At 52.9% G+C, this 27,498-nt stretch overlaps 1 protein-coding gene across 1 annotated transcript in view; it reads right to left on the minus strand.

Annotated features, from left to right (window-relative positions):
- MRC2 (mannose receptor C-type 2) overlaps nt 1-27,498 on the minus strand; it is a 53,194-nt gene that overhangs the window by 13,129 nt on the left and 12,567 nt on the right. The window contains exons 2-11 of the mRNA XM_087854238.1: nt 8,975-9,376; nt 8,112-8,285; nt 7,767-7,931; nt 7,445-7,558; nt 6,937-7,080; nt 4,188-4,376; nt 3,893-4,047; nt 2,857-2,964; nt 794-909; nt 137-285 (exon numbers count right to left, since the gene is read on the minus strand). Coding sequence (XP_087710364.1) covers nt 137-285; nt 794-909; nt 2,857-2,964; nt 3,893-4,047; nt 4,188-4,376; nt 6,937-7,080; nt 7,445-7,558; nt 7,767-7,931; nt 8,112-8,285; nt 8,975-9,376 — 1,716 coding nt within the window. The remainder of the gene's footprint in view (nt 1-136; nt 286-793; nt 910-2,856; nt 2,965-3,892; nt 4,048-4,187; nt 4,377-6,936; nt 7,081-7,444; nt 7,559-7,766; nt 7,932-8,111; nt 8,286-8,974; nt 9,377-27,498) is intronic.

Consider the following 27,498-nt stretch of genomic DNA (forward strand, 5'->3'; position numbering starts at 1 on the left):
ACCGCGCTGTACCCATGATCGGTTTACTGGGAAGCCCTGGGACTCGGTCCAGTGGGGGGGCAGGCCCCTATGGCCTCCTGGCTTCCCCAAGGAAAGTCAGAGGGGGCCGACCGAGTGCCACAGAGGAGGGGCTCACCAGGCTGGTCCCGGTTCCAGTGGGTGTACATGACCTCATCCCCACTGAGCCAGCGGAAGGAGCCAGTGCTGTTGAGGTCCTGCAGGGCGGTCCAGAAGTATTCGCCATCCCAGTTGTAGATGAGGCTGCTGACAAAGGCCTGCTCAAACCTGTGGGAGAGAAGCCGGTCAGGCAGGGAGCTCATGCCCGAATGCCCCCCCCCGCATTCTCTGGGCCACAGGCCAGATGCCCTGCTCTGGGAGCTTAGGTGTTGTACCCAACTGGCAACTTGCTGAGGGAAGTGGGGGCCCGTGGGGACCCTGCAGCTCACACAACAACCGAGCTCCCCTCTCCTGCCTGCACCTCTGTGCCTGGCTGAGAAGAAAGTAGAGAGAAACAGACACAGCCAAGGCGTCTCTTGGGCATCAAGCCCACACCAGCAGGGCCCTGTCTGTTCCTGCCCTGGCCCAGGCCCTGCCCCTGCCCCACAACAGGGTCACTTAATAAATGGGAATCATTCTTGTGACGATATTAGAAAAAGGCCCTGGAGCCATGTGAGGCTCCAAGGACTCAGGGCCCGCTGTGCGTGAAGGCAGAACGCCACCCCGTTTCGTGGAGAGGCCACATTAGGCCGGGACAGGAGTGAGGGCTGGTCTGGGCACATGCCCCATCCTGTACCTGTTGGTGATGGTGACCAGCTGGGAACTGTGGTCGGTGCATAGGCGCCGGGCCTCACTGTAGGTGACTTGGTCCTCTCCCAGCCAGTAGCAGGATGGGCTGTGCCATGTCCAACCCTGGCTCGAGAGAGGGGGCAGAAGAGGGATGTCTGTGGGGAGGACTCTCCTCCCTCATCCAGAAAGCCTGGGCTGGGGGATGCCATCAGAGGCACCCCTGAACGTGCTGCAGGCTGGGGCCCAGGACAGAGGGGACTCTCCTTGTGCTGTGTTCTGCACCTTATCACCTCATACTCCTCTCCCCACCATCACCCACAACTGCCAGACCAGACATGGACACATGGCCCAAGGGTGGCTGACCAGGAGGTAGCCAGTGACCCGCCTGTAGCCTGGCGAAGCAAGAGGCGTGGCCCCCTGGACTCCCCTCTTGGGCATTTAAACCAAGAGTCACAGTGGGAAAACTGCCAGTTGGCTGAGAAACCAGAAAAGCTGGGAGAGCTGCCAGGATGTGGAGGGACCAGGTAACCCCGGGTCCTGGAAAAGGTAGAGTGAACAGAGGGTGCGCCTAGCCTGAAGTGGGGGGACAGACCCTCAGCAGGGAGCAGCAAAGCTTTGGAAGAGACCACTGCTCTGAGCGGCTGGTTCTCTACCATCGGTCCCCCACGAGACCAGGCAAGGCTTCACCCAACAGACCCCTTTCCCCTTGGGCCACCCTGCTCCTGCCTTTCAGAAGAGGAACTGAGGCTCGGAGAAATTAAGTGATTGGATTTTATGCACAGACAATAACACAAGGGGGAGTCCGGCCTTGAACCCATACCACAAAGGCTATGCCTGTCTTCACCACAGGCCTGCTCCTCCTAAGAGACATCAGGTGCCTGCGGGGGCCTTCACCTCTAGGAGCCCTTGAAATGGGAAGCCTTGAGGTAGATTCAAGGTTGGGAGAGAGACACAGCCCCTTGGGCAGGACCCAGAGCAAAAGAGAAGCTGCAGGGTGTCGGCGGGAGTGGGGGACGTGGAGGGGTAGGTAGGGCTGTGCTAAGATCCCAGCTCTCCCAGGATATTAACCAGGGCTCCTCAACATTGCACACACATTTTCGGCGGCCCTGGTGCCAGGGCAATTAGCCACTCGTCCTCACTCCCCACCCCCCACCAGGGCAGGACAGAGCCCCTGGCGGTCCCTGACCACACTGGCCCCCCAGGCGCTTCAGCAGGGCCCCTGTCTGCTCTCTCTCTGCACCCCACTGCAGGTCATGCCTGTTGTTGTTTCAGGACTCTCCCCCTGGGGGAGAGCTTGGAGTTCACGTGGGGTGGGGTGCAGTAAGGGGGCTTACTCCAAAAGGAAACAGAGTGAAGAGCCAGATTGGCGTAAGAGGCTGGCAGGAGTGTGGCCCTGGCAGATGGAGCCATCAGGGGCCAAACACCATAAAGGGTCTTTTTTGGGCAACCTTCCCATATTCTGCCACACCACTTACACCGCTCTTTGGCTGAGAGCCAGGTTGTGGGTGGCCTGGGAGGGGCTGGGTGCATCACCCACCCACACCCTCATTCATACACGCACTGCGCCACTAACCCAGTCAGTCCTGATCCCCTCCCTCCCTGACTGTCTGGAAGCCCCTGGGGCTAGGAAGGCAAGAAAGACGACACCAGAATGGCCTCATTCCTCCAGAGGAGACTGACAAGCACACGCTCCACCAGGTGGCATGATGTGTGCCAGCAAAGACAGAGGTGACGGAGCAGGACTGGGGTGCACCCCAGCAGCCTCACTCCGGTGATGTCTTGGGGGCCTGCCCACACCCACCTCCTGTTCTCCGCTGCCTCTGGGAAGTAGCTTCTTCATGCAGAGTGGGGGGGGGTGCTCTGCTTCCTCCCAACAGCCCCCACCCTACCCCAGCCCACCTCATCCAGTGTCACCCTTTCTGGAACAAAGCAGTTTGGAAAGCAGGAAGAAGGGACATGCCAAGAAAGGGAGGATGCCATGGGAGGCTGCAGGACTCCATCTGCCCCCTCCCTCTCCGGGGAGCCCCTCTGGTTGGCCCCACCCAGGGGCAGCTCCAGAAGCACCCTCACCTTCCGGCAGCCATGGTCCTCCTCAGCCGCCCCCTGGCTCAGCTGGCCTGCCTTCTTGCAGATGGATGGCAAGGACTGGTTGCAGGGACTATCGTTCCAACGACCTTCCTAAGGACACAGGATGAGGGAGCGTCTCAGCCCCCCCTCCCCCAAAGCCTTTGGTGAACTTGATTTTTAGACCTGCCCCTGTCTCCAACTTGACCGCTGTGTGTTCCGGGCTGTCCTGTGTCTGCCGTCTCCTAGCCAGCAGTTTGTCTGCCTTCAGCTGCATCCAGAGGGCAAGGGTGTTTGTGTCCCAGCCCCCAGGAGAATGCCTGGCACGTGGCAGACACTCAACAAATAATTGTTTATAAATTTTTAAATAGCATCCCTTATGCCAGATGGCTCTGTCTCCATAGTCCTGGCACTGTTTGCAGGATCTCACCACAGAATGTCCTCTCTGTCCCTGGAGTCGGTACTCTGTCCCTCTGACTTTGTCTTTTTAAAGGCTCTCACATCTCCTTGAACCCCTCCATCAATTCCTTCATCTATCCACACTGCATCTGAGTCAAAGCCATGGCAAATAGTCACCACCCCATCATTTTTGGAGGAGATAGGACCCTGGGCTGGGTAGGGCTGGCACAGAGCAGCCCTGCCAACGGAGCAGGTCCATAAAATGCAGCTTCCAATGCCACCTGCCAGTGGGGCAGAGCAGCTGGCAGACCAAGACGGTGCCAGGCAGCGTCCTCGGGCTGCTCCAGAATGAACCCCTTTAATCCTCCCAGTGACCCTCTGAGGTTGGCACTAGTAGTGTTCCATTGACAGATGAGGAAACTGAGCACAGAGAGGTTAAGTAACTTGCCCAAGGTGACCCAGCTAGTTGGGGACGGGGAGGATTCAAACCCTGGCAATCTCTCCACATGGAAGGGAAGGAGTTAGTGGGGAAGTGGGGCTTCTGAGAGGCAATGGGGGGGCTGGAATGGAGGCAGGAGCTAGCTGACAGTAGCCCTCCTTCAGCCAGGGTGATACCAGGAGGCTGGGGAGAGGGGGTTCTCACCGGCCCCCAGATGGTGACACAGTCCTCCAGGCTGTCCCGGAAGTTGTTGGGCTCAAAGGGGTGCCAGTGGGTGAAGCTCACGAGGCTCCCATCAGACCACTCAAAATTCATCTGCAGTTTCAAGTCGTTGAGGCCGATCCACAGCTCCTCCACCTCTGGGGTGCAGCAGGAGGGAGGGGAGACAGCACGCGGAGACGTCAGCCTCGGCCATGGCGGCGGACGGAGAGATGGTCCCGTCTTGGGAGGTCCTGCCCTCTGCCCTCTGCCCCGGGAGTGCAGACAAGCCGCCCCTCACCTTGCTTGATCTGCTTGGTGATGAACTCCAGCTCGGCCATGCTGTGGATGCTGAGCAGGTCGCCCCCACCCCGCAGACACGCCTTCTTGGACTCCTGCCAGCTGCGCTTCTCGGCCTGCAGGCGATAGCAGTGGCCCTGGAAGGGCTGCCAGCTGGGCTCACACTCCACCTTCACGTTGGCCCACACGTCTGCAGAGACCCACGAGGTGCTGTTCAGGGACCAAGCCACGCAGCCTGGGTCCCCTCCTCCCCATACCTGTCTCAGATCAGCCCTGGCCACCAGATGTGAAAAAGACCAAGCCCTCCAGGGAGGCTGGAGGTCTAGAGGCAGAGCCCTGGGAGGTGGTGGCAGATTTAACCCAAGACAGGACGGCCCCTCCAGCGGGGAGCTTTCAGAAAGAGATGGGTGGGGACTCAGATCAGACCGGCCCTGGGAGCCTCAGTTTCCTCCTCTGTAAATGGGCTTTCCTATTCTAGATTCAAACTTCGCTTATGTCCACCTTGCTTAATAAATGAAACCACTGTCACTACCTCAAACAGCATACACTGAGTGTGGACTTGGTACTACCCTGACAGTCCAGGGTGAAGGGATGGGAAGTGGGGCCCACCAGGCCAGCGGCCCAGGCAGTCACTGCAGACTGGAAGGAATCCCCGAGTGGGGATTTCTCCTCTTGCTCCTTCCCCTACATGCCGGGCTCCACCCAGGGCTGAGAAACCCACGGGTAACAGGCTCTTCCTCACCCCCACTTCCATGCATTTCAGCTTCACTGTCTAGGACTGGGGTCCCAGAGCAGCTGAAGCAAACAAGCCCTCACTTGGGCCTTGGCAAGAGAAAACAGGACCTCGCTGAACCACCCACAATGTCAGGCTCGGGCAGGATTCTGCCCGGCTGGGAGGGAAAGCATGTGCCCACTCGAAGCATCGCCCCACACTGGGATTCTGGGATCCACTCCATTCCGCGAGACGCTCCAGGGTCCAGCATGCTGTTTCTTGGAGGCCCAGCAAAGAGGGGAGGGCTGAGCCTGAGCCTCAGACTTGTCAATCATCGCCTTAGCCTTCCCAGATGAGACCCAAGGCTGACGCTGCACACAGAACCCAAGCTCAGACCCGAGGGGCCTTCTTTGGCTGTTGGGAGGAGGGAAACTCAGGAAATGTGGATGCTTTGGGGGCACAATGGTGCCTGCCTTTAGAATGACACGCCTTGTATGATGAGACCCAGAAGGCAGAACCCCTCCAAGAAACCGCTCAGAGTGGGATGGAAGAGACGACCCACAGCCACACACACACCTGCGGGTCCAGGAGGCCCCACAGGACACCTCCCCCAACCTTGCCCACACTGGGGACATCTGGGGACAGAGGACTTGGTGAGGGGCCAGGCCCGAAGGGGGCCACAGATAGGCTAGGCCTGCCTGAAGGGGGACTCTCCTTCCTTCACATAGCAGCTTCCGAGAAGATCTAGAACTGGTCCCGGCCGCTGGCTCCCTCCTAGAGCTGGGGTGTCCTAGCTGCGGGGTGCCAATGTTTTAAGTCTTTGCTCCTGACCCCTTAGGAGAGGAGGAGAGAAAGCGGTGGCCGGTGACGGCCCTGAATCACTCTTTGCCAATACTTTAATGGTCTGTCTCTTTAAGCTCTTTACTTTCCGTGAGTCTGTGGATTTTTTTCTGGATCTGATGTATTTTCCTTGTAAAAAAAAATTCCCTCGTCACCATCCCCGTGGCTACTGGACTACCGGAGTAGCCCTTCCAACCGACACGGATGCACATCCTCGGCCCCCAAGGGCACGCTCCTTTGGGCCAGGCCAGGTCTCCAGCCTTACAACAGCCCTGCAAGGGGTCGGAATTTATTCGCGATTTGCACTCAGAGACCGAAAGCCACACGCCAGGGAGGGGCACAGTCCCCAAAGCAGGGCTGTGCCCATTGCCCCAACCTCCTCCACAGGCCCCGAGAACTATCTCTGTGAATCACAAATAGCAGCCAGACACTCCCTGGCTTAAAATCCTGCAGAGGCTCCCCACAGCCTACGTGGCCCCACCCAAACTGGACCCAGCTGCCAAGACCCTTCGGGGACTGGCTGCGACCTGCCTTTCTGAACCGGTCTCCTCGGCATGCACTCGAAGCCAGCGCACCTCATCTGCACCCGCACACGCATGGCCTGAGGACCTTACGAAGTGCAGGGAGGGGGGGGCTGAGATTCTGCAAGCTCCCAGGGACTGCTATGCTGCTCCTTCAAAAACCACACTAAGTGATTAGAGTCTATACTCCAAACAGACCACAATGCTCACCAAATTTAAAGCTGCTGTATACTCCCTGCCTCTACACCTTTGCACATGCAGTTCCTCCTGCCAGGAATGCCCTTCCCTCACACCTCTTCATGGCTTTTAAAATTTACAGTCAACTTGAAAGGCCCAAATCAAATGTCACTTCCAGGAAATCCTTCTTAACTCCCAGGCGCTTAAGCAGTTTCTTCTCTAGGCATTTCTTCCCCTCTAACGTTTATTACACATATTTTTATAATGGCACAGGACTCGGGCTATTCTAATTGTGCGTCGAGATGTCTGTCGCCCTCCAGGAGAGTGTGACTGCCCCAAGGACAGTGCGAACTGCCAGCATTTAACACAATTCTCGACAAACGTTCTCGGGAAGAATTAATGGAGCGTTCCACTTCGTCCGTCAGCGGATCAGAGTCCCCTGGTGCCGCGGCCCCCCCCAGGCCCGCCCCGCCCCGCGCCTGGCCCGCTGCTCCGCTCACCGGGAGGCGGGCGCTCGGCCGTGGCGTTTGGCTTCTTCTTGCACACGTAGGGCAGCGCGATGCTGCAGTCGCGGTTCTGCCAGCCGCCCGAGGACTCCGTGCGGATCACCCCGCAGTTCTCCTCGCTCGGGTTGTCCGGCTGATCTGTGGGGAGGGCAGGGCGCCAGCACCCCAGGAGAGAGAAACTCACACCCCGGCCCCTGGGCGCTAGGCGGGGAGGGGGGATCCCTCGCTGCCTCTCCTCCCCGCCCCGGGCCCTCCACCCAGCCCTGGTACTGGCTCCCGCCGCCACCCTGGCCAGTCCTGAAATCCAGCGCGCCCCCCGAGCCCTGCACCCGGAGGGGAGGGCATCAGGTTCTAGTAGGGCCCAGTCCAGGAGTGGGGGGTGGGGAGCTGCCCCACCGCCCCGCCCCCACACCGCCTGGAGCAGGGTGCCAGGAGAGGAATAAAGAGGCCAAAGGCCTTTGCAGTCCCCAGGCCGCCCTGCGCCCTGCACCCCACGCCTCACCGCTCTCCCAGTTGAGGTACTTCAGGGGCGAGTTGTCGGACCACTGCCAGCCTCCACTGGTGTCCAGGTCATTAAGGCCAATCCACAGTGTGGAGCTGTAGCCAGTGAGGAGCCCTGAACGCAGGACAGGCGCGGTGAGAAGGGTATCGCCCCACCCTCCGCCCTCTCACTCTGTGCCCCCCACCAATGTCCTCGCTGCCCCACCCGCAGAAATGCTTGGGGTGCTCCAAAGATGGGGAGCGGGTCTCAGGTTCCTGCTCCCCCCCATGCCGTTCCCCCAGCCGACAGGCCCAGCCCCCCCTCCCCCGCCTTGCCACCTCACCGTTGATGTAGGTCTGCTCGTGGATCTCCGTGATGCTCAGCAAGTCTGCCCCCTGCTGCTCGCAGCTAGCCCAGGCCTCCCTCCAGGACAGCGTGGACTGAAAGTTAAACTGGTAGCAGCTGTCAGTCAGCTGGTCCTTGTCCCAGAAGGTCTCACAGTCATTACCTGCCACCACGACAGCAGTCCCTCAAGGAGTGCAGAGACCCCCCCACACCTGCTGCTCCGCTAGGAGGAGGGGCGTCTTATCACCCCAGTCTGGAACGTTCTTCCACCCGCCCCGAGGCTGCTGAAGATCAGCCTCCCTCTGGGAGCCGCCCTGGCCCACCCCGTCCACCCGGCTCTCACTCTTGATCGGGCAGAAGCCCCAGCGCTCGTCCTTGCCGTAGTCCTGGGTGGTGGCGCACCACAGGTGCCCGTCCTCGCGGCCCGTGCTGGTGCAGCTGTGGAACCACTGGTTGTCATACTTGAAGGGGATGGTGCATGGCTTCCCGTGGGAGTTCCCCTGGATGGTGTAGACCTCTGCAGGAAGGGAGCCGGTCCCTTGGCGTCTGGACCCCAGAGGCTGCCCGCCTCCCTCAGCCCTCAGGGAAAATCGTCTATCCCAGGGAGCCGGGGATGGGGCCCTGATGCAAAGTGGCGTTTAAGGCTTTAAGGCTCCCTCTGCCACTGGGTCAGCTCAGGAGCCTGGGAGAGGTCCTGCTAGTGATCCCATAGGGCCGGGAAGGGGTTCCCCATGATGCCTGTCCAAAATCTGGCTTCCCCTCCCCCCAAGTTCCATCTCAGAACTCAGGATGTCTTACAGGAAAAGGACCCCCAGGACGAAGCTGTCCACCACGAAAGGCCCCGCACCTGGGTGACTGTGGTCCCTGGTCACCCCTGCGAAATGGGGATCAAGACACCTGTGGGAGTTACTCTAGGGTCTACCCTGGAGCGTGGGCCTGGAAGGGAATTTTCATTTAATTTTATGTTATACACTTTTGTGCTGTTTGAGGTCTTTATAAGCATGTAGACATTTTGTAATTTCTTAAAAATAAATGCTTTGAAGTTCATTTTCTTAATTATTCCCAAATGCTTCCCACTGCAATTAAAGATAGGGCTGCCAAAGGTCTGCAGAGGCCAAAGGCCCTGTCACTTCTGCGTCTGTCACTCTGTGGCTCCAGTCCTCCTGACACCGGGGACCCCAGCCCTTCCCGGCAGCAGCCTCTCACCATAGTAGGGCCGCGCACACAGATCCTCATCACTGCCGTAGATACGCCACTGGCCGCCGCGGGTCTGGTCGCCGCGCTCGGGGCCCCCAGCCTTGGACGTGTTGCCGGTGCGACCCCCCAGGAGCTGGGACAGCTGGTCACCCAGTGTGCGACAGTGCCAGCGAAGATTCAGTGCCTCCCGGTCACATTCGTACATGCCCAGGGAGGCCGTGGTATTGGTGCCCGGCCAGCCGGTGCCCAGGCACTGCATGGTGCCCAGGCTGAACAGCCGGTTTCGGGAGACCCACTTCCAGCGCTGGGCAGGAAGACTGGCATTGCAGGCTGGGGAGACTCTGACCTGCCCACCCTGGGCCTCCAGGCAGCCCTGCAGTCCATGGCTGAAGATGAGGAAGACGTTGGGCTCTGGAAGGGAAGGCAGGACATGAAGCCATCACAGGGGCTCTCTGGGCTGGATCTTGACGGCCAGTGCCACCTTCAGACGCTGCCGCTGAACCTGGCACTGGGTTGTGAGGCCCTCTCTCATACGGCAAATCACTCAGTCCTCACCCCCAACCCTTTGAGGTGGAGGTGAGAGGCGGTGCCCCCCTCCTGTGCCCAGAGGAGGCAGAGCTTGCATGGCCAGCCTCTGTTCCAGCCCCACACTCAACCCAGAGGCAGGATTCAGCCCTCCGTCCCGCCTTCAAAAGCAAACCCAACTCCACATGGCAGGCTGGGTGCTGTATGTTTTTCCAAAGATCTTACAAGGAGCAGTGGAGGCATTGACATCACAGGGCACATTGCCACTTTATCCCAATCTCCATGACACAGCGTGGTTTTCCCGCCGAAGTTTCTCTCTGGCCTGCCATAATTTGTCTTGTTCATCCCCTGTGCCCCTCAGCTTCACTGGCTCCTCCCTTTCCTGACTTCTAGAATCTTCCCAACACCACCCACCCCACCCCACATCCAATCGTTCACGCCGCCCATAACCATTTCACACCTTACTTTGTAAGCAGCATTTAGCTCTATATAGGGCACCCCCCAATCCTGCATCGTGTCACCCATCACCTCACTGTGCAGACACTCCAGGGACGGTAGGGGAATCCAACCTGTGCCCAAGCACGCTGACTTTACAGATTAAGAAATTGAGACTTAAATGTGTGGAAAGTAGATAGTGGTTGCCTGGGGCTGGGCTGGGGGTGATGGGAATGGGAAGTGACTGCTAAGGGGTACAGGGTCTCTTTTGGGGTGATGAAAATGTTCTAAAGTTAGATTGTTGTGATAGCTGCTAAATTCTGCGAATACAGTAAAACCCAATTAATTGTATGTTTTAAATGGATGAGTACTTTGATATGTGAGCCGTATCTCAATAAAGCTGAGAGAGAGAGAGGGAGGAAGGGAAGGAAGGAAGGGGTGAAGAACGAAAGGGAGGGAGGGAAGGAAGGATAAAAAAGAGAAACATGGTTAGTTTAGAGAAGTGACCTGCTCAGTGTCACGCAGCCAGGAAGCAAACCTAGGCCTGACACCCACGTTTCACCACCTTCTACTTGTTCCCAGGCTGCCGCTGAAATACACAACATTCACATACAGCACAGCCCTGTCCCCAGGGAACTTTTGCATCTGTTAGCCACTAGCCTTTCAGGATAATTTCCATGGCTTGAAGCCATGAATCTGACTGCTAGGGCTCAAACCCCAGCTTGTGACAGGCAAGTTGCGTTAACCTCTCTGACTCAGTCTCCTCTTCAGACTATTGCGAAGGTTAAATGAGAGACTACATGCCAAGTGTTTGGAGCAGGGTCTGGCACACGGTAAGAGCACTGTAAGTAACTCTTGTTGCCATTATGCTGATTACTCGTCCATGTCACACGCAGAGCAATTGACTAAGGGTAGTGAAATGATTGGACCAGTCATGAGGCTGGTCAGAGATGGAGCTGAAATTTGGTCCTGGTCTTCTAAGTCCAAACGCCAAGCTCTTTCTGCCCCAGTATGACCTTATCATCCGTCTTTAAGCCATTCTCCATGGCCACCCAGGATGATTTTTGAAAGATACAAATAAGTTCCAAAAAATTTATAAATGTACATATATATATATATTTAAAGATTTTATTTATTTGAGAGAGAGAGAGAGAAAAAGAGAGAGCGAGAGCACACAACGAGCAGGGCGAAAGGCAGAGAGAAGGAGAAGCAGACTCCCCACTGAGCAGGGAACCCGATGTGGGACTCGATCCGAGGATCCCAGGACCATGACCTGAGCCAAAGGCAGCCACCTAACAGACTGAGACACCCAGGCTCCCTGAAGTTCCAAAAAAATTTTTTAAATGATATTGGAGTGTTGAAGGTCATAGAGGAAACAGTGATGAACTCAGTGACATAATAATATTTTTCATGGCAAAAACAAACAAACAAAAAACACACCCCGAGCAAAGCCAGAATTCCAATGACAAAAACATATAACTTATTGGTGGCAAATAGCTTATTCCCTAATATAAGACTCCCTTAAGTCTCCCTCCTGCTTAAAGTCCTTCGAAGGCAATTCATCACTCTTCAAACAAAATTCGAACTTTTACAGATCCTACATGGTCTGGTCCTGCCTACCAGTCTGATCCTGGATCACACTATTTCCCCTTGCTCAAGTCACATTGCCCTCCTTGCCCTTCTTTGAACAAGTGTGGTACTTCCTTCTTTTCTTCTTTTTTTTTTTTTTAAGATTTTATTTTTTTTTTAAGTAATTTCTATACCCAACGTGGGGCTCCAACTCACAACCCCGAACACAAGAGTCGCACGCTCCACCGACTGAGCCAGCAGGCGCCCCAGGCTTGGTACTGTCTTGCCTCAAGGCCCTTGCATGGTTTCCTCTGCCTGGTATTTCACTTTTCAAAAAAGTCACACCTTTATTTTTTTTAAGATTTATTAATTTAATTATTTGAGAGAGAGAGAGAGAGTGCATGAGTGAGTGCTCAAGCAGGGGGAGGGGCAGAGGGAGGAGAGAATCCTCAAGCAGACTCCCCACTGAGTGTGAAGCCCGACGTGGGGCTCTGTCCTAGGACCCTTAGATCATGACCTGAGCCAAAAATCAAGAGCCGAATGCTTAATGGACTGAGCAACCCAGGCGCCCCAAAAGTCCCATCTTTAAAGAAGCCCTTCTGACCTGATCTAAAGTAGCCACCCAGTTACTCTCTATCATATTGCTTGATTGTAGTTCTCTTCACAGTATTTATTATTATCTGATGTTTTTTTCAACATCTGGGTATTCTGTGAGTCTTTGTCTACTGATTATTTTTTCTCTTGATTATATGGGTCACTTTTTCCAGCTGCCTGCATGTCTAGTAATTTTTGTTGCATACTGGACATTGTGGATAATGTTATAAAGAGTCTGGTTTTTTTTTTTATTGTATACAGGATGCCGTGGATGACATGTCACAGGGAGTCTGGATTTTTTTTTTTTTAATCTTCCTAAAAAGAATGTTGAGTTTTGTTCTGGCAGGCAGTTAAATTACTGGTGGATCATCTTGATCTTGTAGAGGCTTGGTTTTAGGCTTTACTAGGGCAGGGTTGTTTTGGTTTTGCCTCTAGTCTTAGGGTGTGGCTGTTAGCCTTGGGTTTAATCATAAGGTGAGACCCTTCTGGAGTTTCAAAGGAAAACCTCAGGCAATGATCAAGCCCTTCTAACTTGGCGGAACTTGAATTCCAAACTCTGTTCCCTCTCCGCTGCTGTTTCTTGGTGGGTTTCTTTTTTTTTTTTTTTTTAAAGATTTTATTTATTTATTTATTCGACAGGATAGAGATAGCCAGTGAGAGAGGGAACACAAGCAGGGGTAGTGGGAGAGGAAGAAGCAGGCTCATAGCGGAGGAGCCTGATGTGGGGCTCGATCCCATAACGCCGGGATCACGCCCTGAGCCGAAGGCAGACGCTTAACCGCTGTGCCACCCAGGCGCCCCTCTTGGTGGGTTTCTTAATGCTTCACCCCTCCCAGGCACAGTTTACTAGTTGCCAAGGATTTGAGGAGAATTTGTAAGAGAACACCATTATGGCTCCTTCCTTTCCAGGATTTTCCCTCTCGATTTTTAGCTTTTCTGGTAGCCCCAAACAGTGACCAGTAACACTACCACTTTCTGTTTGAGGTCTTCAAATGAGGCAGTGCTGTCAGGAAGAAATACTGCTTAAATGAACCTCTCACCTCATCTGCTTCTTTTGTTTTGGAGATTGTTTCCTCCCCGGCATCTGGCTGTTTTTGATTGCTCTCAAACCACGGTATTTTATATTATATCCTTTGTCTATAAGCCCCCTTGGCCAGAGAGTTAGACTGGTGCAAGCTACCCTGCCACTTCTAGAAGCAGAACTCATTACCTGACATGCTTCTGTTTTGTGAGTCTCTCCTCTTGTTCATAAGCTCCCAAGGACTCTCTCTGTCTTTCCCACCACTGTATCCAAAGCACCTACAACTCTGCCTGACACACAGTAGTGCTTCATAAATACTGGATGAACACATGAATGAATGAATGAATGAATGAATGAATGAATCAATCAATCAATCAATCAATCAATCTCCTGCCTAGGTAACAATCACAACCAATCCGTTGATCTTTCTGTTTCCTGTCCCAGTTGCCAAATTAATTTTCCTAAAACAGAGTCCCCCCAGCTCTTGTTACCGAATGCGTAAAACACCATGGTAAGGAGGCTGGTGGGGCAGAGATATTGGTCTGCTGTATTCTTCAACAACGCCAGCATGGGGGTCCTCTCTGCCCCCTCCCCTCAACTCCTTCTTTTCCAGCCGCCCTGTAGAACCGTAACTGGCCCCATGATCTGATCCAGGCCTGCCTGAGCCTCCTGAAGGACCGGGTATTTGATTCTCAGAAACTCCCTCCCAGTGAGGACAATCAGTAGTAACAGAAAGTGGCCCTTGGCAGGGGGTAGGGAAAGGGCCTGGGACCGGAAAAGGGAGAAAACAGTGCTTGCTTTTATAGATGTTTCTCAGAGATGGGACTGGACAATGCAGACCCGAAACGTCACAGGAGCCCACAGCAGCCCAGGGGATAGAACCCTGCTCCCCCCACAACCAGAAAACCCACACATGGGCTGAAATGGTCCAACCAGCCTGCACAGCCGTAATAAGTGGCAAATGAAGGGTCTGAAAGAGGTCCGTGTCAGTCAGGAGGGACAGTCCCAGGATCAGGCTACCTGCCCCTCACTTGACAGATAAGGAAACTGAGGCCCAGAGAGGGGAAGAGATTAGGACGCCCAATCGCAGTACTATTCAAGGCCTGTTTCTTCCTCTGTCACACGAATCACAGCTGCAAGTCCCCTCCTTCCTCTGATGTCCTAGGCTCTGGGTCCAAACACACAGATCTTCCTGGGACGCCTGCTATGTGTGTGGCACGTGCCAGGCCGTGCTGGGGCCGTGAGGAAACACACAGCACTGTCCTAGTTCGAAAAGAACAGTGGGTTCAGACACAGCAGGACATGAGGCAAACAAGCCCTTAAAATGCAGGTGTCTGGGGGCGTAGGAGGGAGCTGTGCCTTCTGGGGGCGCGGAGACTCTCTGAAGACACTGAGGGTCTGGAGGAGGCAGGGGTGAAGAATGTAATTCGAAGAATTGCCTTGGCAGCAAATGAGAAAAGAACAAGGAATTTGGGAACAGAGGGGAGGAGTGCAGGAGTACAAAGCAAAGAGGAGGCTGAGGGGGATTCTCGGAGGTGGATCATAGGGACTCTGCCAAGCTGGGGGTTGGGGGGCTCTTGGGAGAGCATTTTCCACCCAAAGTCTAGAGGTGTGCCTGGGCCCTCGCAGAAAGGAGGCTCTTTCTCCAGGGCCCAAAGCAGGAGGAGATCAAGGCCAGCCTTGGCCGAGGTGGAAATACGAAGGGGGAGAGGGAAGGGCACAGAGGTGTTTTGAGAACGGACTGTGTTCTTCGCATAATGCACCCCATCCTGGGAAGGACCCCTCCAGTCTTATCCACCCCTTAGCCTCACTCCACATGCCTGGGCAGCCCCGGGTGTCGCTGCAGGGAGTGGAAATGCCCCTCACTAGGGATGTGGTATGTCCCTCGTCAAGGACAAAGATGACATGAATTTTGTAGGCAACCGCACCACACCCAACACAGTGCTGGGCACAAGGCTGTGTGACTCCTTAGGTCCTCGTTCAATGAATGAATCAATACATGAATGAAACCCGGCAGGGAACTCTGAGTTAAACACACCCGTCAATTCATTCATTCTACAAGTATGTGTTGCGAATTTCACAGGTGCCAGGCCCGGTGCCGGGCCCCGAGAATACAGTTGTGAGCAGCAGAGACATAATCTGGCCCCCATCACCATATGGTCTGGTAGGCACGGGGCTCCCCATGGAAGATATGGGATAGTAGTAGATCCCTGAACCTCACTGAACTGCCCTTAGTCTCTGGCCTTGGTTTCTGTCTGCCCAACAAACTTCCCATCCCTTCTTCCTCTTATTTATAATTTCCTTGCACTGTGCTCTGGCCATGTGAGTGGGCGAGAAGTCTCACTCCTGGCCAGTAAGAGCGTCCGTCCCCCCGGCAGTGACTGTGCACATAACTCAAACAGGGCTGATGGGAGGCCTCCCCTGGAATGTGTGCTTTTTCTCTCTCTGTGGAGATCGCGAAACTGGGGTTGCCCATGGCCATGTTTCCTGCCACGAGGAAAAGACCTTTCTGCTACAGACAAGAACGGAGACACTCCAGAAAGAGACACAGCTGAGCAATGGAAGGGGAGGAAGCGAGTCGTCCTGTGCGGAACACTCAGTCCCAGACCCTGAGTTCCTGTGGCTCTTCCTCCAGCCTGTGAATCACTCGGGCTCGTCTGCAGCCACATTCCCCTGTTGCGCTGAGCTTGTCCGCACTGGGTTTTGGTCCTTGTAACCGAAAGATTCCTGACAAACACACAACCCTGTGTCTTGCAGCCAGAGACTTCCTCCCAGCCTCCTTACTCCCCGGAGGCAGTCATTCCAGGATTCCCTCTGACCCTCAGACCAGCAAAGGAGCCTTGCGGGCTTATCAGAGGAGGTGCTGGGAGGCCACACTTCCATCCCATCCTCCTAATCACCCTTCCGGCAGCTCCCCCGGAGTCTTTCTCACTCATGCAGATGACATGTGTTTATGAAGCACTGTACTTGCTACTACGGGGGATTAATCCAGCTTCTGGCCTCCACATTTGCAATGAAGCTGGAGGGGCAGAACTCGAAGCAATCCATGACAAAGTTACAAGTAACACATCAGCAAGTGTGCAAAACTTCCAATTCATACTGCGTGGCTGGGGGTGAAGGTGTTAGAATGGATTTTCCAGGTAACTGACGAGTAACAGGAATCATTCTGCTGCAACATTCGCACTTCCTTGCTTCTCAGACATCGGGGTCATCCTCACCCTCGACATTTTACGTCTGTGCTCAGAGCCACCAGGTTTTAAAGCTATATGCCCTACATTGAGTAGCCGCTGTCTCCTCCCTCCCTGTTGACCGTCACTGTGGCCTCTTTCCCTTTCCCATCTGCTGTAAGGTACACGCAATGCTTTGGTGGAGTCCTGAGGCTGAGTGCAGAGCCTCAGAACTGTCTGTCTCTCGGGAGCAAACCTCTCAGCTGTCCCAGCAGCTTCCCGGGACTCAGTCCAGCAGCGAAGGCAGCCAGAGGTCTGACCTCGGATAAGACGGCTGCTCTCCATTACAAGTGAAAGACATCATACCAAAGGAAGCAGAGGGGAAGTTCATTCTAGCAGAGTGCCTGGCACTCAGCAGACTCTCAATAAAATCTGCTGAATGAGACACACATCAAGCGAAAGCCTGAGAGGCACCAGCAGGGACAAGAACAAAGGAGGGTGTGCTAAGGTGGGGGAATGGCAGGAGCAGAGACTGAGCACCCAGCGACCAGCCTGGCTCTGCTCCTAGGGACCGACCCTGGGGGCTGACGAGTTTTGGTCCCGGAGGGTGTGGCAGGGTGACCTCCAATGCTGAGCCTCTCTGTAGTGTGGGGGGGGGAGGAGGCCCTCCTCGCGCCTCCTCAGGCCATGCAGAGGCAAAGGGTCATCCCACGGAGAGCCAGGGGCCGCAGGGCCACCAGCCAAGAGGAGCAGCTGTTTTCAATAAGCCGCCTGGCCCTGAGGCCAGGCCTGGAAATGTCCCTGAGTCAGCAGAAGCTGCCAGCCCCGCCCTGTTGAAGGGCCAACCCTGGGGACCCAGCACCCCACCCTGCCCCACCTTCTGCTAGAGGCTTCGGCCATGTCCCTGCACACATTGGACCTGGATGGGAGGGCGGGGCATCCCTTCCATAGAGCACAGCGCAGTTACAGGGCATAGAGACTCAATGCCCTGTCCAACTTTGCATTATCCCCACCCAAATCCTGGGCTCTTGTGGGCTTCTGTCTACCCTCCACCATCCCAGCTTCTCACACTCTCCTCCCTCCTCCCAAATGCCCCTGCATTCCAGCCAGGTCAAACTGCCGCTCTCCATTGCTCAAAGTGCTCTCCATTGCTCAAAGTGCGTGGGCTCCATTGGGTTCACACAGCCCCACGTGCTGCCGTCACAAGTGTGTGGGTGTGCCTCTCCCTCTCCCCCTTTTCCCTTGATCCCTCCAGCCATGGTGAGCTTCCTCTATCACTTATTTCTAGAGATGCTCTTTTTCCCCCTTGCAAAATGTGACACGCTCCATTTCAGGAAGACGTTAAAGCAAACTGAGCAGGGACTGGGTTAAGAGGTGGGCTGGTCACCTTCATCTAATAAATGCAAAAGAGGGGCGATGTGAAGGGGGTGGTGGGGATTATACATAAATTCGGAAAGACAGTTTTCACCCTCCCCGCAACTCTCCCGGGTCCCCTGGGTCCCCCAGGTGGTGCTCGCTGACTAGGGATGGCCCCTGGGTCTCTCTGGCAACCCAAATGCTCACCGGCCCTGGCTTCCCTCCTGGCGATTTTGTGGTGTTTGAGCTCACCCTCTGCTGGCCTTTGTCTCCTCAAACTACAGCACCACAATCTTTGCGGCCTGTCCTCTCCCAGGCCCCATCTTGCAGAATGAAACGGGGGTGCCACCAGGCCCCGAAAGAAGCGATCTTGCCTCCAAGTTCGGGTCGGACCTTCCGCTCCCGGGCGGCTCCTCTGCCCTTTTCCCAGCTCTCCTCCTCACCGGAGCATCCCAGGCCGACGACCCCTTCCTCCGCACCCCGCCCGCAGGACTTGAGGCACAGGGAGCCGCGGGCCCTCGGAGTTCTGGGTCCTCGCCGCCTCTGCGCCCCCGTCTTCGGTGCACCCCTTCCTCGGCCATGCGCCCCCCCCGGTGCGCCCCCTTCCTCGGCCACGCGCCCCCCTCGGTGCACCCCCTTCCTCGGCCACGCGCCCCCCCGGGTGCACCCCTTTCCTCGGTCTCGCGCCCCCCCCCCGGGGCGCCCCCTTCCTCGGCCGCGCGCCCCTCCAGTGCGCCCCCCCGGTGCACCCCCTTCCTCGGCCGCGCGCCCCTCCAGTGCGCTTCCCCTCCTCGGCGCGCCCCACTTCTTGGCCGCGCGCCCCCTCTCGGCCGCGCGCCCCAGAGCGTTTCCGCGCGGGGCCTCCCTCCCCACCCCCGGCGGCGGGGTCAGCCGGCTCCCCGGCCCCGTCTGCGAACGGCGGGTCTGCGCGGCCCGCAGCCCCCGGCGCCGTCTGCTAGCCCGAAGCCAAAATAAACAGCCCAAAGCCACTTCCTTCCCCAGGGGGCCGCTTTCACAACGACGGCCGGCTCCGGTCGCGGCAGGAAGCGGCTTTCTGGGCCAGCACCGTCCCTCCCCACCGACCCGCCCGCCAAGGGCCGCGTTCCGGAGTCGGGACTGGAGCCCGCTGAGCCCGCGGCGCGCGGGAACCACCTGCGACCCCTCGGAGCCGCACTTGTTCTCCGTCTCTGGAGGAGGAAGTGGCCAACAGACAAATCCAGAAAATCTGACAGGAGAGCCCTCCAGGCCCGGCCACAGCGCCAGGCGGCGTACGTGTCCATACCTGGTTGACCGAGGAGGAATAAATGAATGAGTGAGACGATTAATTTATGAGGAAACGCTCAGGCAGATGTGGGGACAGTAATTTTTTAAAATTTAGTTTTGGGGCCTCACAATAGCTCAGTCGGTGGAGACTGGGACTCTTGATTTCAGCTCAAGTCATGATCTCAGGGTGGTGAGATCCAGCCCCACATCTGGCTCCGGGCTCAGCGGGGAGTCGGCTTCTCTCCCTGCCCCCCCCCCCACTCATGCTCTCTCTCTCTCTCTCTCAAATAAGTAAATCTTTAAAATTTAGTTCTGACAAAGTGGCTGCAGAGGTGTGGGGGTGGTGGGGGGGAGGAACCTAAAGCTCAAATATTGGGAGCCCCCATGCTCACTGCAGAGTCAACAGAAGAAAGAATTTCCTTTGGGCCCTTCTGCGTTTTCCAATTTTCCACACTGAAATAATTTTTTTCAATGTAGACACCCACTCACAAAATAGAAATGTGTAGAGAATTATATTGAATGTAATGGTTTGTTTGCTAGAAATTGAGGTTACAAATATAAACATTCGATTCACTAGAAACATTTTGTGAACAATTTCCAGATAACAGTCTTTCAAGTAACACTTGAAAAACAGGGTAGGAATTCCCACCCCACTGCACAAAAGGTCCTTATTGGCCTCTGTCTCTGGCCTCTCCACATCCTGGGCATTTGCCTGGCATGGTCTGGACTCACAATAAATGTTTGTCGAGTGACAAAATGAATGTGAACTGAGGGATCTTAGAATTCATCTTGTCAATCCTTTGGAATAGTGAAATCAAACACAAACCAAGACCAGACTTGAAAATTCCCTGTGCAGACAAAATCAGTTTTAGTCATACAAGCAAAGCTTAATTTAGCTTACTTTGCAACACAAGTGAAGCTGCCTTGAACTGGGGTCAAAACTTAACCTACGCCTCTGAGAATCATAAGCAAAACTTAAATGGACCCCCAAAACTGATATGAGGCAACCAGGAACCAAGTCCCTTTCATTTGAGAAAATTCTAACATTACAACTAGTCCCTGTGAAGAATAATCAGTCACCGCCTCCCCACTATCCAAGCTGCTTAATAACAATATACCTCGGAGCCTCCTTCCATGTTTTGGTTTGAGTGCTCCTGGCTTACAACCTGTCTGTTTGGGGTGTGCACAAGAAACTTTTACTAATTAGACTTCAGTGATTCATTGACTTTATTTCTGCTGTTTTCTGAACCTTTCTGACCTTCAGAAGTAGGTAAAATTCCCATCTCCATTTGACAGATGAGGAAAACGAGGTATTAAATGAGAGATCAGACATCTTGATAACATGGTTGATAAGGGGCAGAGCTCAGGTGCAGAGCCGAGCACCAAACAACTATTCCAGGTGCTTTAAATTGATAACCCACAGGTGAGTTACATTTGGCCTTCAGTGTGTGAAACAAAAGTGGGCCAACACTTAAAACTCAAGAGATTTCACATAAAAATCTGGATTTCCAGCTTCTCTTGGAAACCCCGGGAGGCCTAACAACACTGAGCCAGTGCGCCCACAGGCAGCCAGTTCCCGTGGGTGGGTGGAGCTGCCCACCTGGGAGGGGGCTTGCTAGCTTGCCACAGTCCCTACCCACCCCTCTTGCAAACCCCCCAGGTCCCCATCCGAACATAGGTGGGATGAGTGGCCATATATTATTGTGCTTGCACGACTGTTTTTATCAGAGAGGAGAAACATTCTTCAGTATCCTGGTCTCTATTAAGAACGACCAGAGAGCTGTGCCTAGTTCAGAACCAAAAATAAAAAGGGGGGAGGGTCCTCTAAATGAGGCTCCACAGCAACCACGATGTCCCTGTGACATTCTTTTCAGGAGACATTTCTGAAACGCAGCACAACACGACTCTAAGAAACCATGACACGTTTCATAACAAGCTTTTGCTCTACTCACTGGCAATTTCCTGACCTTCTTATGTGGCAGCATCCAAGGAAGACTCGTTTGGTTCTAAAAGCAAAGCATGGCACTCTTTAAAGTTCACTGAATTTAGAATCTTTTTTGCTTGGGAACCTTCAGGATCTCCCTAACACTATATGCCAAAGATTAAGCACTTGCTGGCTTCTGCAAAGACAGGCGGATAGGACCTTACTCACACCTTCTCCTGGAGGCACCGCACTGGCCGGGGGCGGGGGGGGGGGGTGGTTAGGAGGGGAGCTCTGGACTCTGCACCCACCCAGGTTCAAGTCCCTGTGTGGGCCCTGGGGCTGGCTGCCTCACTTCTGCGGGCCTTGCTTTGGCGAGGACACGAATGAGACCCGTCTCCTGGGTTTCTGGGAGGATTAAGCAAGAAAACGCTTGAAGATGCTTCGCACCTGGTAAGCACTCAGTACTATTTTTTTGATAGTTAAGCGAGAGCTTCAGCTCTGACGTGGGCTGTGAGCTCAAGAATCTGTTTGTTTCACAGCAGAGAGCCTGGGAACCAGGCTTAGCAGACACTGCTATCTGGATGAGAGGAAACGATAAGAGGAAATAAGGCCAAGGACTCAAGTGTTTAAGCTGGTCTTCAACAGAATTAAAAGAAAAATAAATTCACAGTCCAGATGTGGAATCCTCCCGCCTGCCCCCCCCCCCCCGCCCCATTCCCATGGGTGCCCTGGCAACCACCATTTGCTTCTGGCCTCTGAAATTTGGACCCTACCCCAGGTGTGCTTGGAAGAGGTCGTGCAGAGTGTGCCAGGGCAAAGTGGGGGGATCTCTGGGAGAGTCAGGGCAGCTTGGGGTGCACTCTGCTCCCCGCCACATTCTGGCTCTGCAGAAAAAACTCCAACGGCTGTTGTAAAGGAAAAATGAGGTCACAAAATAGGCAGCTGGAAGGGAGAGTGTGGAAGGAGGTGGGGTAGCAGCCACACCACTTGGCCTGGCAGATGCCGGGACAGGAGGAAAGAGTCTGCATGGGACCCTCTCTGGGGCTCGGGCAGTCGTGCAGCTATGTGGCCCCCTTGCCTACGAGAAGGAGAGGAAGACAGGAAATCTGGGATTTAGCCTGGGAGTTCAGGTTCTGATTCTGCCATTACAATCTAAATGACCTTAGGGAACCCTGTTTTCTTACCTGGAAACTGAAATATAAAACACCCTCCCTGCCTCTTCACAGACTCCTGGGGAGATCTCCGGGGAGAGATCTACAGAATACTGACATGACTCTTTTAGGGTCTGTCTCCCCCATTAACCGGTTCCTTGAGAACAGGAGCTGTGTCTGATCTATGTGTCTCCCTGGTGCGGGGCATACAACAGGTGTTCCATACGTATCTGTTGAACTGAACTGGACCAGGGGAGGGGAAAGCAAGCCACGCTGCACCCTATGGGTAAGGGTTTAACATCCTCTAAATTATTCCCTCCTTGAAAACAGATCTACAGGGTGCCTGGGTGGCTCAGTCAGTTAAGCGTCTGCCTTCCTCTCAGGTCATGATCCCAGGGTTGTGGGATCGAGTCCTGCATCGGGCTCCTTGCTCAGCGGGGATCCTGCTTTGCCCTCTCCCTCTCTCTCTCTCCGCTCCCCCTGCTTGTGCTCTCTCTTTGTCAAATAAATAGATAAAATCTTAAAAAAAAAAAACAAACCATTAACATATGGACAAGGAGCAGAAGGGAGTAAAGGAAACACAATTATTTTTTGTGCCAGGAGGTTGGGATTATGTGTAACTTTCGATTATATTATTATAATGTTTCTAGGGCAAATAAAACTGAGAGAAGGGAGACACAGGGGATCTTAAGATCCCTGAAGAAACCAAATCTTTCTGTATTTCCCATAGAACCCGGTTCAGTGCTCAATGTTTGTGAATTTAACTTGCTTTGCCTGGGACAGACACAAAGGGTCAAATACACAACATCCCACTCCCGCCACCACCATTTGTGACATCACTGAGACCCACAATAACACAATAGACCTGACCTACAAAGGGATGTCTGTGCTGGGCCCTCAAATTACTTCTCTTTCCCCCACCCATTCACTCCCTTTTCCTGATTTCTTTCATACATTTTTTAGAATCATATAAAAAAGAACTGCTCCCACAACCATCACTCTCTGATATTAACTGAAAATCATGGCGTGGTTAAGAGATCTCGGGTCCTGGGGCGCCTGGGTGGCACAGCGGTTAAGCGTCTGCCTTCGGCTCAGGGCGTGATCCCGGCGTTCTGGGATCGAGCCCCACATCAGGCTCCTCCGCTATGAGCCTGCTTCTTCCTCTCCCACTCCCCCTGCTTGTGTTCCCTCTCTCGCTGTAGAATAAATAAATAAAAAATCTTAAAAAAAAAAAAAGTGATCTCGGGTCCTAGACACAAGGCTGGCTTTGAATTCCTGCTCTCAGACTAGTCATCTGACCTCTTCATCCTTCCGTCTTGTCATCTGTTCAGTGGAGAAATGGTTAGCGGGTGCCAGGAACCATGCTGGGTGCTGCCCACGAGGGAGTTGGCAGGACTGGTTGAGACCACGGATGGAAAGACCTCACCGGCCTGCCCAGCAAAAAGTGAGCTCGTGATAGTAGTAGCAACCTACCTAGTAGCAGGAGGGCAACTTTCCTGGAGGAGAATTTAGCAACGTATATCAAAAGCCTTCAGGGACGCCTGGGCGGCCCAGTCAGTTTAGCAGTTAAGCGTGTGTTCTGCTCAGGTCATGATCTCAGGGTCCTGGAATCAAGTCCCGAGTTGGGCTCCCTGCTTGGCAGGGAGACTGCCTCTGCCTCTCCCTCTGCCACTCCCCCTGCTTGTGCTCTTTTGCTCACTCTCTCTCTTAAATAAATAAAATCTTAAAAAAAAAAAAAAGATTTCAAAAGCACAAACGCTTTGGCCCCAGAACTCACTTCATAGGAATTTAACTTAAGGAAATAATTAGGAATCTATGCAAAGATTTAACCACACAGCGATATTTGCAACAGCCGTGATTGGAGGGAAGGTCCAACAACATGGTGCTGAGTAACCTGAAGTACCCTCATGCAATGCAACACTATGCAGACAACAGAGATACATTTTTAAAAGAGTATTTAGACATGGATAGAGTTTCACATTCTGATTAAACCAAAACCTAATGCGGGGCACCTGGCTGGCTCAGTCGGAAGAGCATGTGACTCTTGATCTCGGGGTCGTGAGTTCAAGTCCCACATTGGGTGTACAGATTACTTAAATAAATGTTTTTTTAAAAAACCCAAATGTATAATATGATCTCATTTCTATTTTCTTTTAAATCAAATAAAGTCTGGAACAACATTTTTGCTTTCTCGTTCTTAAACTCGAGTGTCCAAGTTGCCTGGGGAGCAATGCATGTGTCCAGGCCGAGCAGCAGACCTACTGAATTAGAACCTCAGGGTAAAGGAGTATCTGGATTGTAAACGAGATTCCCAGGCACACCAGAGTTCTAGAACCACTGTATACACTAAGCGTCAACAGTGCTTATCACTGACTTATGGGACAGCTGGTGATTTTTTTCTCTTCTTTGCATTTTCTACAATGAACATACTTGCTAATTTCAAAAAAAGAGGGCGCCTGGGTGGCTCAGTCAGTTAAGCGTCTGCCTGCCTTCGGCTCAGGTCACGATCCTAGGGTCCTAGGATGGAGTCCCACATCCGACTCCCTGCTCATCGGGGTGTCTGCTTCTCCCTCCACCCCTCCCCTCTGCTCGTGATCTCTCTCTCACAGTCTCTCTCTCTAATAACTAAATAAAATCTTTTAAAAATAAATAATTAAAAAGATGGTGTGTATGTGTGTGTGTCTGTTCTTTGTTTCTAACCCGAAGAGACCTCAACTAATATATGCAGAGTTCTACACTAAACTCAGCCCATCTGGAAAGGGAGAGTGAAGGAATAAACCAGAAGAGATGCTCCCTGAGAGAGTCTATAGATGGGAGAGGCTACACACCTAGTCATGTGCCAAGGAGAGAGACCCCTAACCACAAAGAAGCGGGGTGAGTCCAGAGGCATTAAACTGATGCCACTCAAGCCACCTTCCCACCCTGCATCAGGATCCCCATCAGTTCGCTGGTCCAATGCGCTGAGATGCATGCAGGGGTATCTGTGACGGTGAAATGAGAAATGATGCAAATGTCCAACAAGGGATAAGTTATTGCACATCCATACAATGGAATCCTACCCAACCAATAGAGACGTTGGGTGGAAATACACTGATGACGTACAGGCACACAAAAGAATGTTAAAAACAACATGAAAACATTTATGTCAAGTTTCATAAGGCAAGAGGGAGGAGAGGCAATTTGAAGGTTTTTTTTTTGTTTTTAGATTTTGTTTGTTTATTTTAGAGAGTGAGCGAGGAAGAGGGAGGAGAGGCAATTTGAAGTTTTTGGTTTTTTTTTGATTTTGTTTATTTATTGGAGAGAGAGAGAGAGCTCATGCCAGCAGGGGGAGGAGCAGAGGGAGAGGGACAAGCAGACTCCGTGCTGCGCACACAGCCCCATGCGGGGCTCAATCTTACGACCCTGAGATCATGACCAAGAGTCAGACCCTCGACTGACTGAACCACCCAGCCACCCCTGAGGAAAGGCAGTTTGGAAGGATATTCTCCAAAATGTTAACAGTGGTTGTTTCTTAGTGATGAGATTTCAGTTAATTTTTCTTTTTTGGTAAATTTTCCTATTTTTTAAAAATTTATTTATTTATTTATTTTTTAAAGATTTTATTTATTTATTTGACAGAGATAGAGATAGCCAGCGAGAGAGGGAACACAAGCAGGGGAAGTGGGAGAGGAAGAAGCAGGCTCATAGCAGAGGAGCCTGATGTGGGGCTCGATCCCATAATGCAGGGATCACGGCCTGAGCCGGAGGCAGACGCTTAACCGCTGTGCCACCCAGGCGCCCCAATTTTCCTATTATTTGAACTGTGTGCTACAAATAAGTGCAAGTTTTTACAATCATGAAAATGTATTTTTTAAAGTAATTACGCCCAATGTGGGGCTCGAACTCATGACCCCGAGATCAAGAGTCACCTGCTCTGCTGACTGAGCCAGCCAGGCGCCCTGAAAATGTATTCTTCTCTTGAAAAAATACATATGGAACCTTGTCTTTTTGCAGCTTCATTTACATTCACTAACTGAAGCTTTCCACAAGGTTATGTGTGCTGCTGAGGGCCTAGGGAAGGAAGGAGGGTTAGTCAAACAGAAAAGATGGGGGGGACCTAAAGGGGGTCATCATGAGCCTTCCTATGAAGGGAAGATCCCAATCTGACCCCAAAGGACTTTCTATACCTTACTAAAAAGACCAAGTGGGTGGAGGGCAGGAAGAGGAAAGAGACATTTCCCAAATCAAAAAATAAAAATAAAAAATATATATATATTTATTTATTTTTATGATTTTTGAATTAATCTCTACATCCTGACTACATCCAGACTTACAAACCTGAGATCAAGAGTCGCAGGCTCCACCTACCAAGCCGGCCAGGTGCCCCACCCCCAAATAAAAATTTTAACTGAAAACAAATGGGAAGACATTTGTAACAAATATGACAAGAAGCCTGTATAAGTCAATGAGAAAATATACAGACTCCAATAATTTTAAGCCACTAAGATCTGAGGAGATAAGATGATCAAGCGTATGAACACAGTTCACAAAGAAAAAAAATATCCATGTCCAATTAGGCTATGGAACATCTTTACAAGCAGTTGGAACACTTGTAATGTTCTTACTTGCTGGATCTGAGCCCTGGTTACACGGGTGTGTTCAGTCAGTTTGTGAAAACTCATTGAACTGAACAATTACGTGTTCATCTTCCTATACTTTATATTATACTTAAAGAATTAAAAATTTTAGGGGCGTCTGGGTGGCTCAGTCTGTCGGGCATCTGCCTTCGGTTCTGGTCATGATCCCATGACCATGGGATCAAGTCCCGCACGGGGCTCCCTGCACAGCAGGGAGCTTCTCCCTCTCCCCCTCAAGCTCTCTCACTTTTTCTCTCTCAAATAAATAAAATCTTTTTAAAAGAAAAATAAAAATTTTAAAAACAAGGGACTGATAAACACAAGATTCAGGACAGAGATTGTGTTGGTGGGAAGGAGGAGGATGACAGGAGAAGCACATAGCTGGATAGAAGAATTGGACTGTTCTGTCTTGGATTAGGTGGTGGGTTCACAAATGTTCATTACATTTTAATCAAAACTTACTTATTTATAAGATAAAAGACCATGGAGGGAACCAAACAGGCCCGCATTGCATCCCTGGCTTTGCCACTCACCAACTATGTAATCCTGGCTCTAAGTTTCTCTGGCTCAATTTCCTTATCTGTGAAAAGGAGGAATGGGAGGCTTAAAATAGAGTATTCGTGGAATTGCCCAATACTGACTCTGACAGACTTTATGCACTTAGTATTAGTGTGGTCTCCATTTGTTGCAGTCATACAGAAACTTTTTAAAAAGCAGAAATTTTTTTTTGTTTGTTTGAATATTTATTTGTCCGAGACAGAAAGAACACAAACAGGGGGAGCAGCAGGCAGAGCAGGCGGAGGGAGAAGCAGGCTCTCGGCTGAGCAAGGAGCCCCAGGCGGGACTCTATTCCAGGACCCTGGGATCATGACCCGAGCGGAAGGCTGCCGCTTACCCGACTGAGCCCCCCAG

The sequence above is a fragment of the Ursus americanus genome, chromosome 23 (genome assembly GCF_024610735.1).
Source record: "Ursus americanus isolate L20-20 chromosome 23, mUrsAme1.1.p, whole genome shotgun sequence".
Classification (NCBI taxonomy): Eukaryota; Metazoa; Chordata; class Mammalia; order Carnivora; family Ursidae; genus Ursus; species Ursus americanus.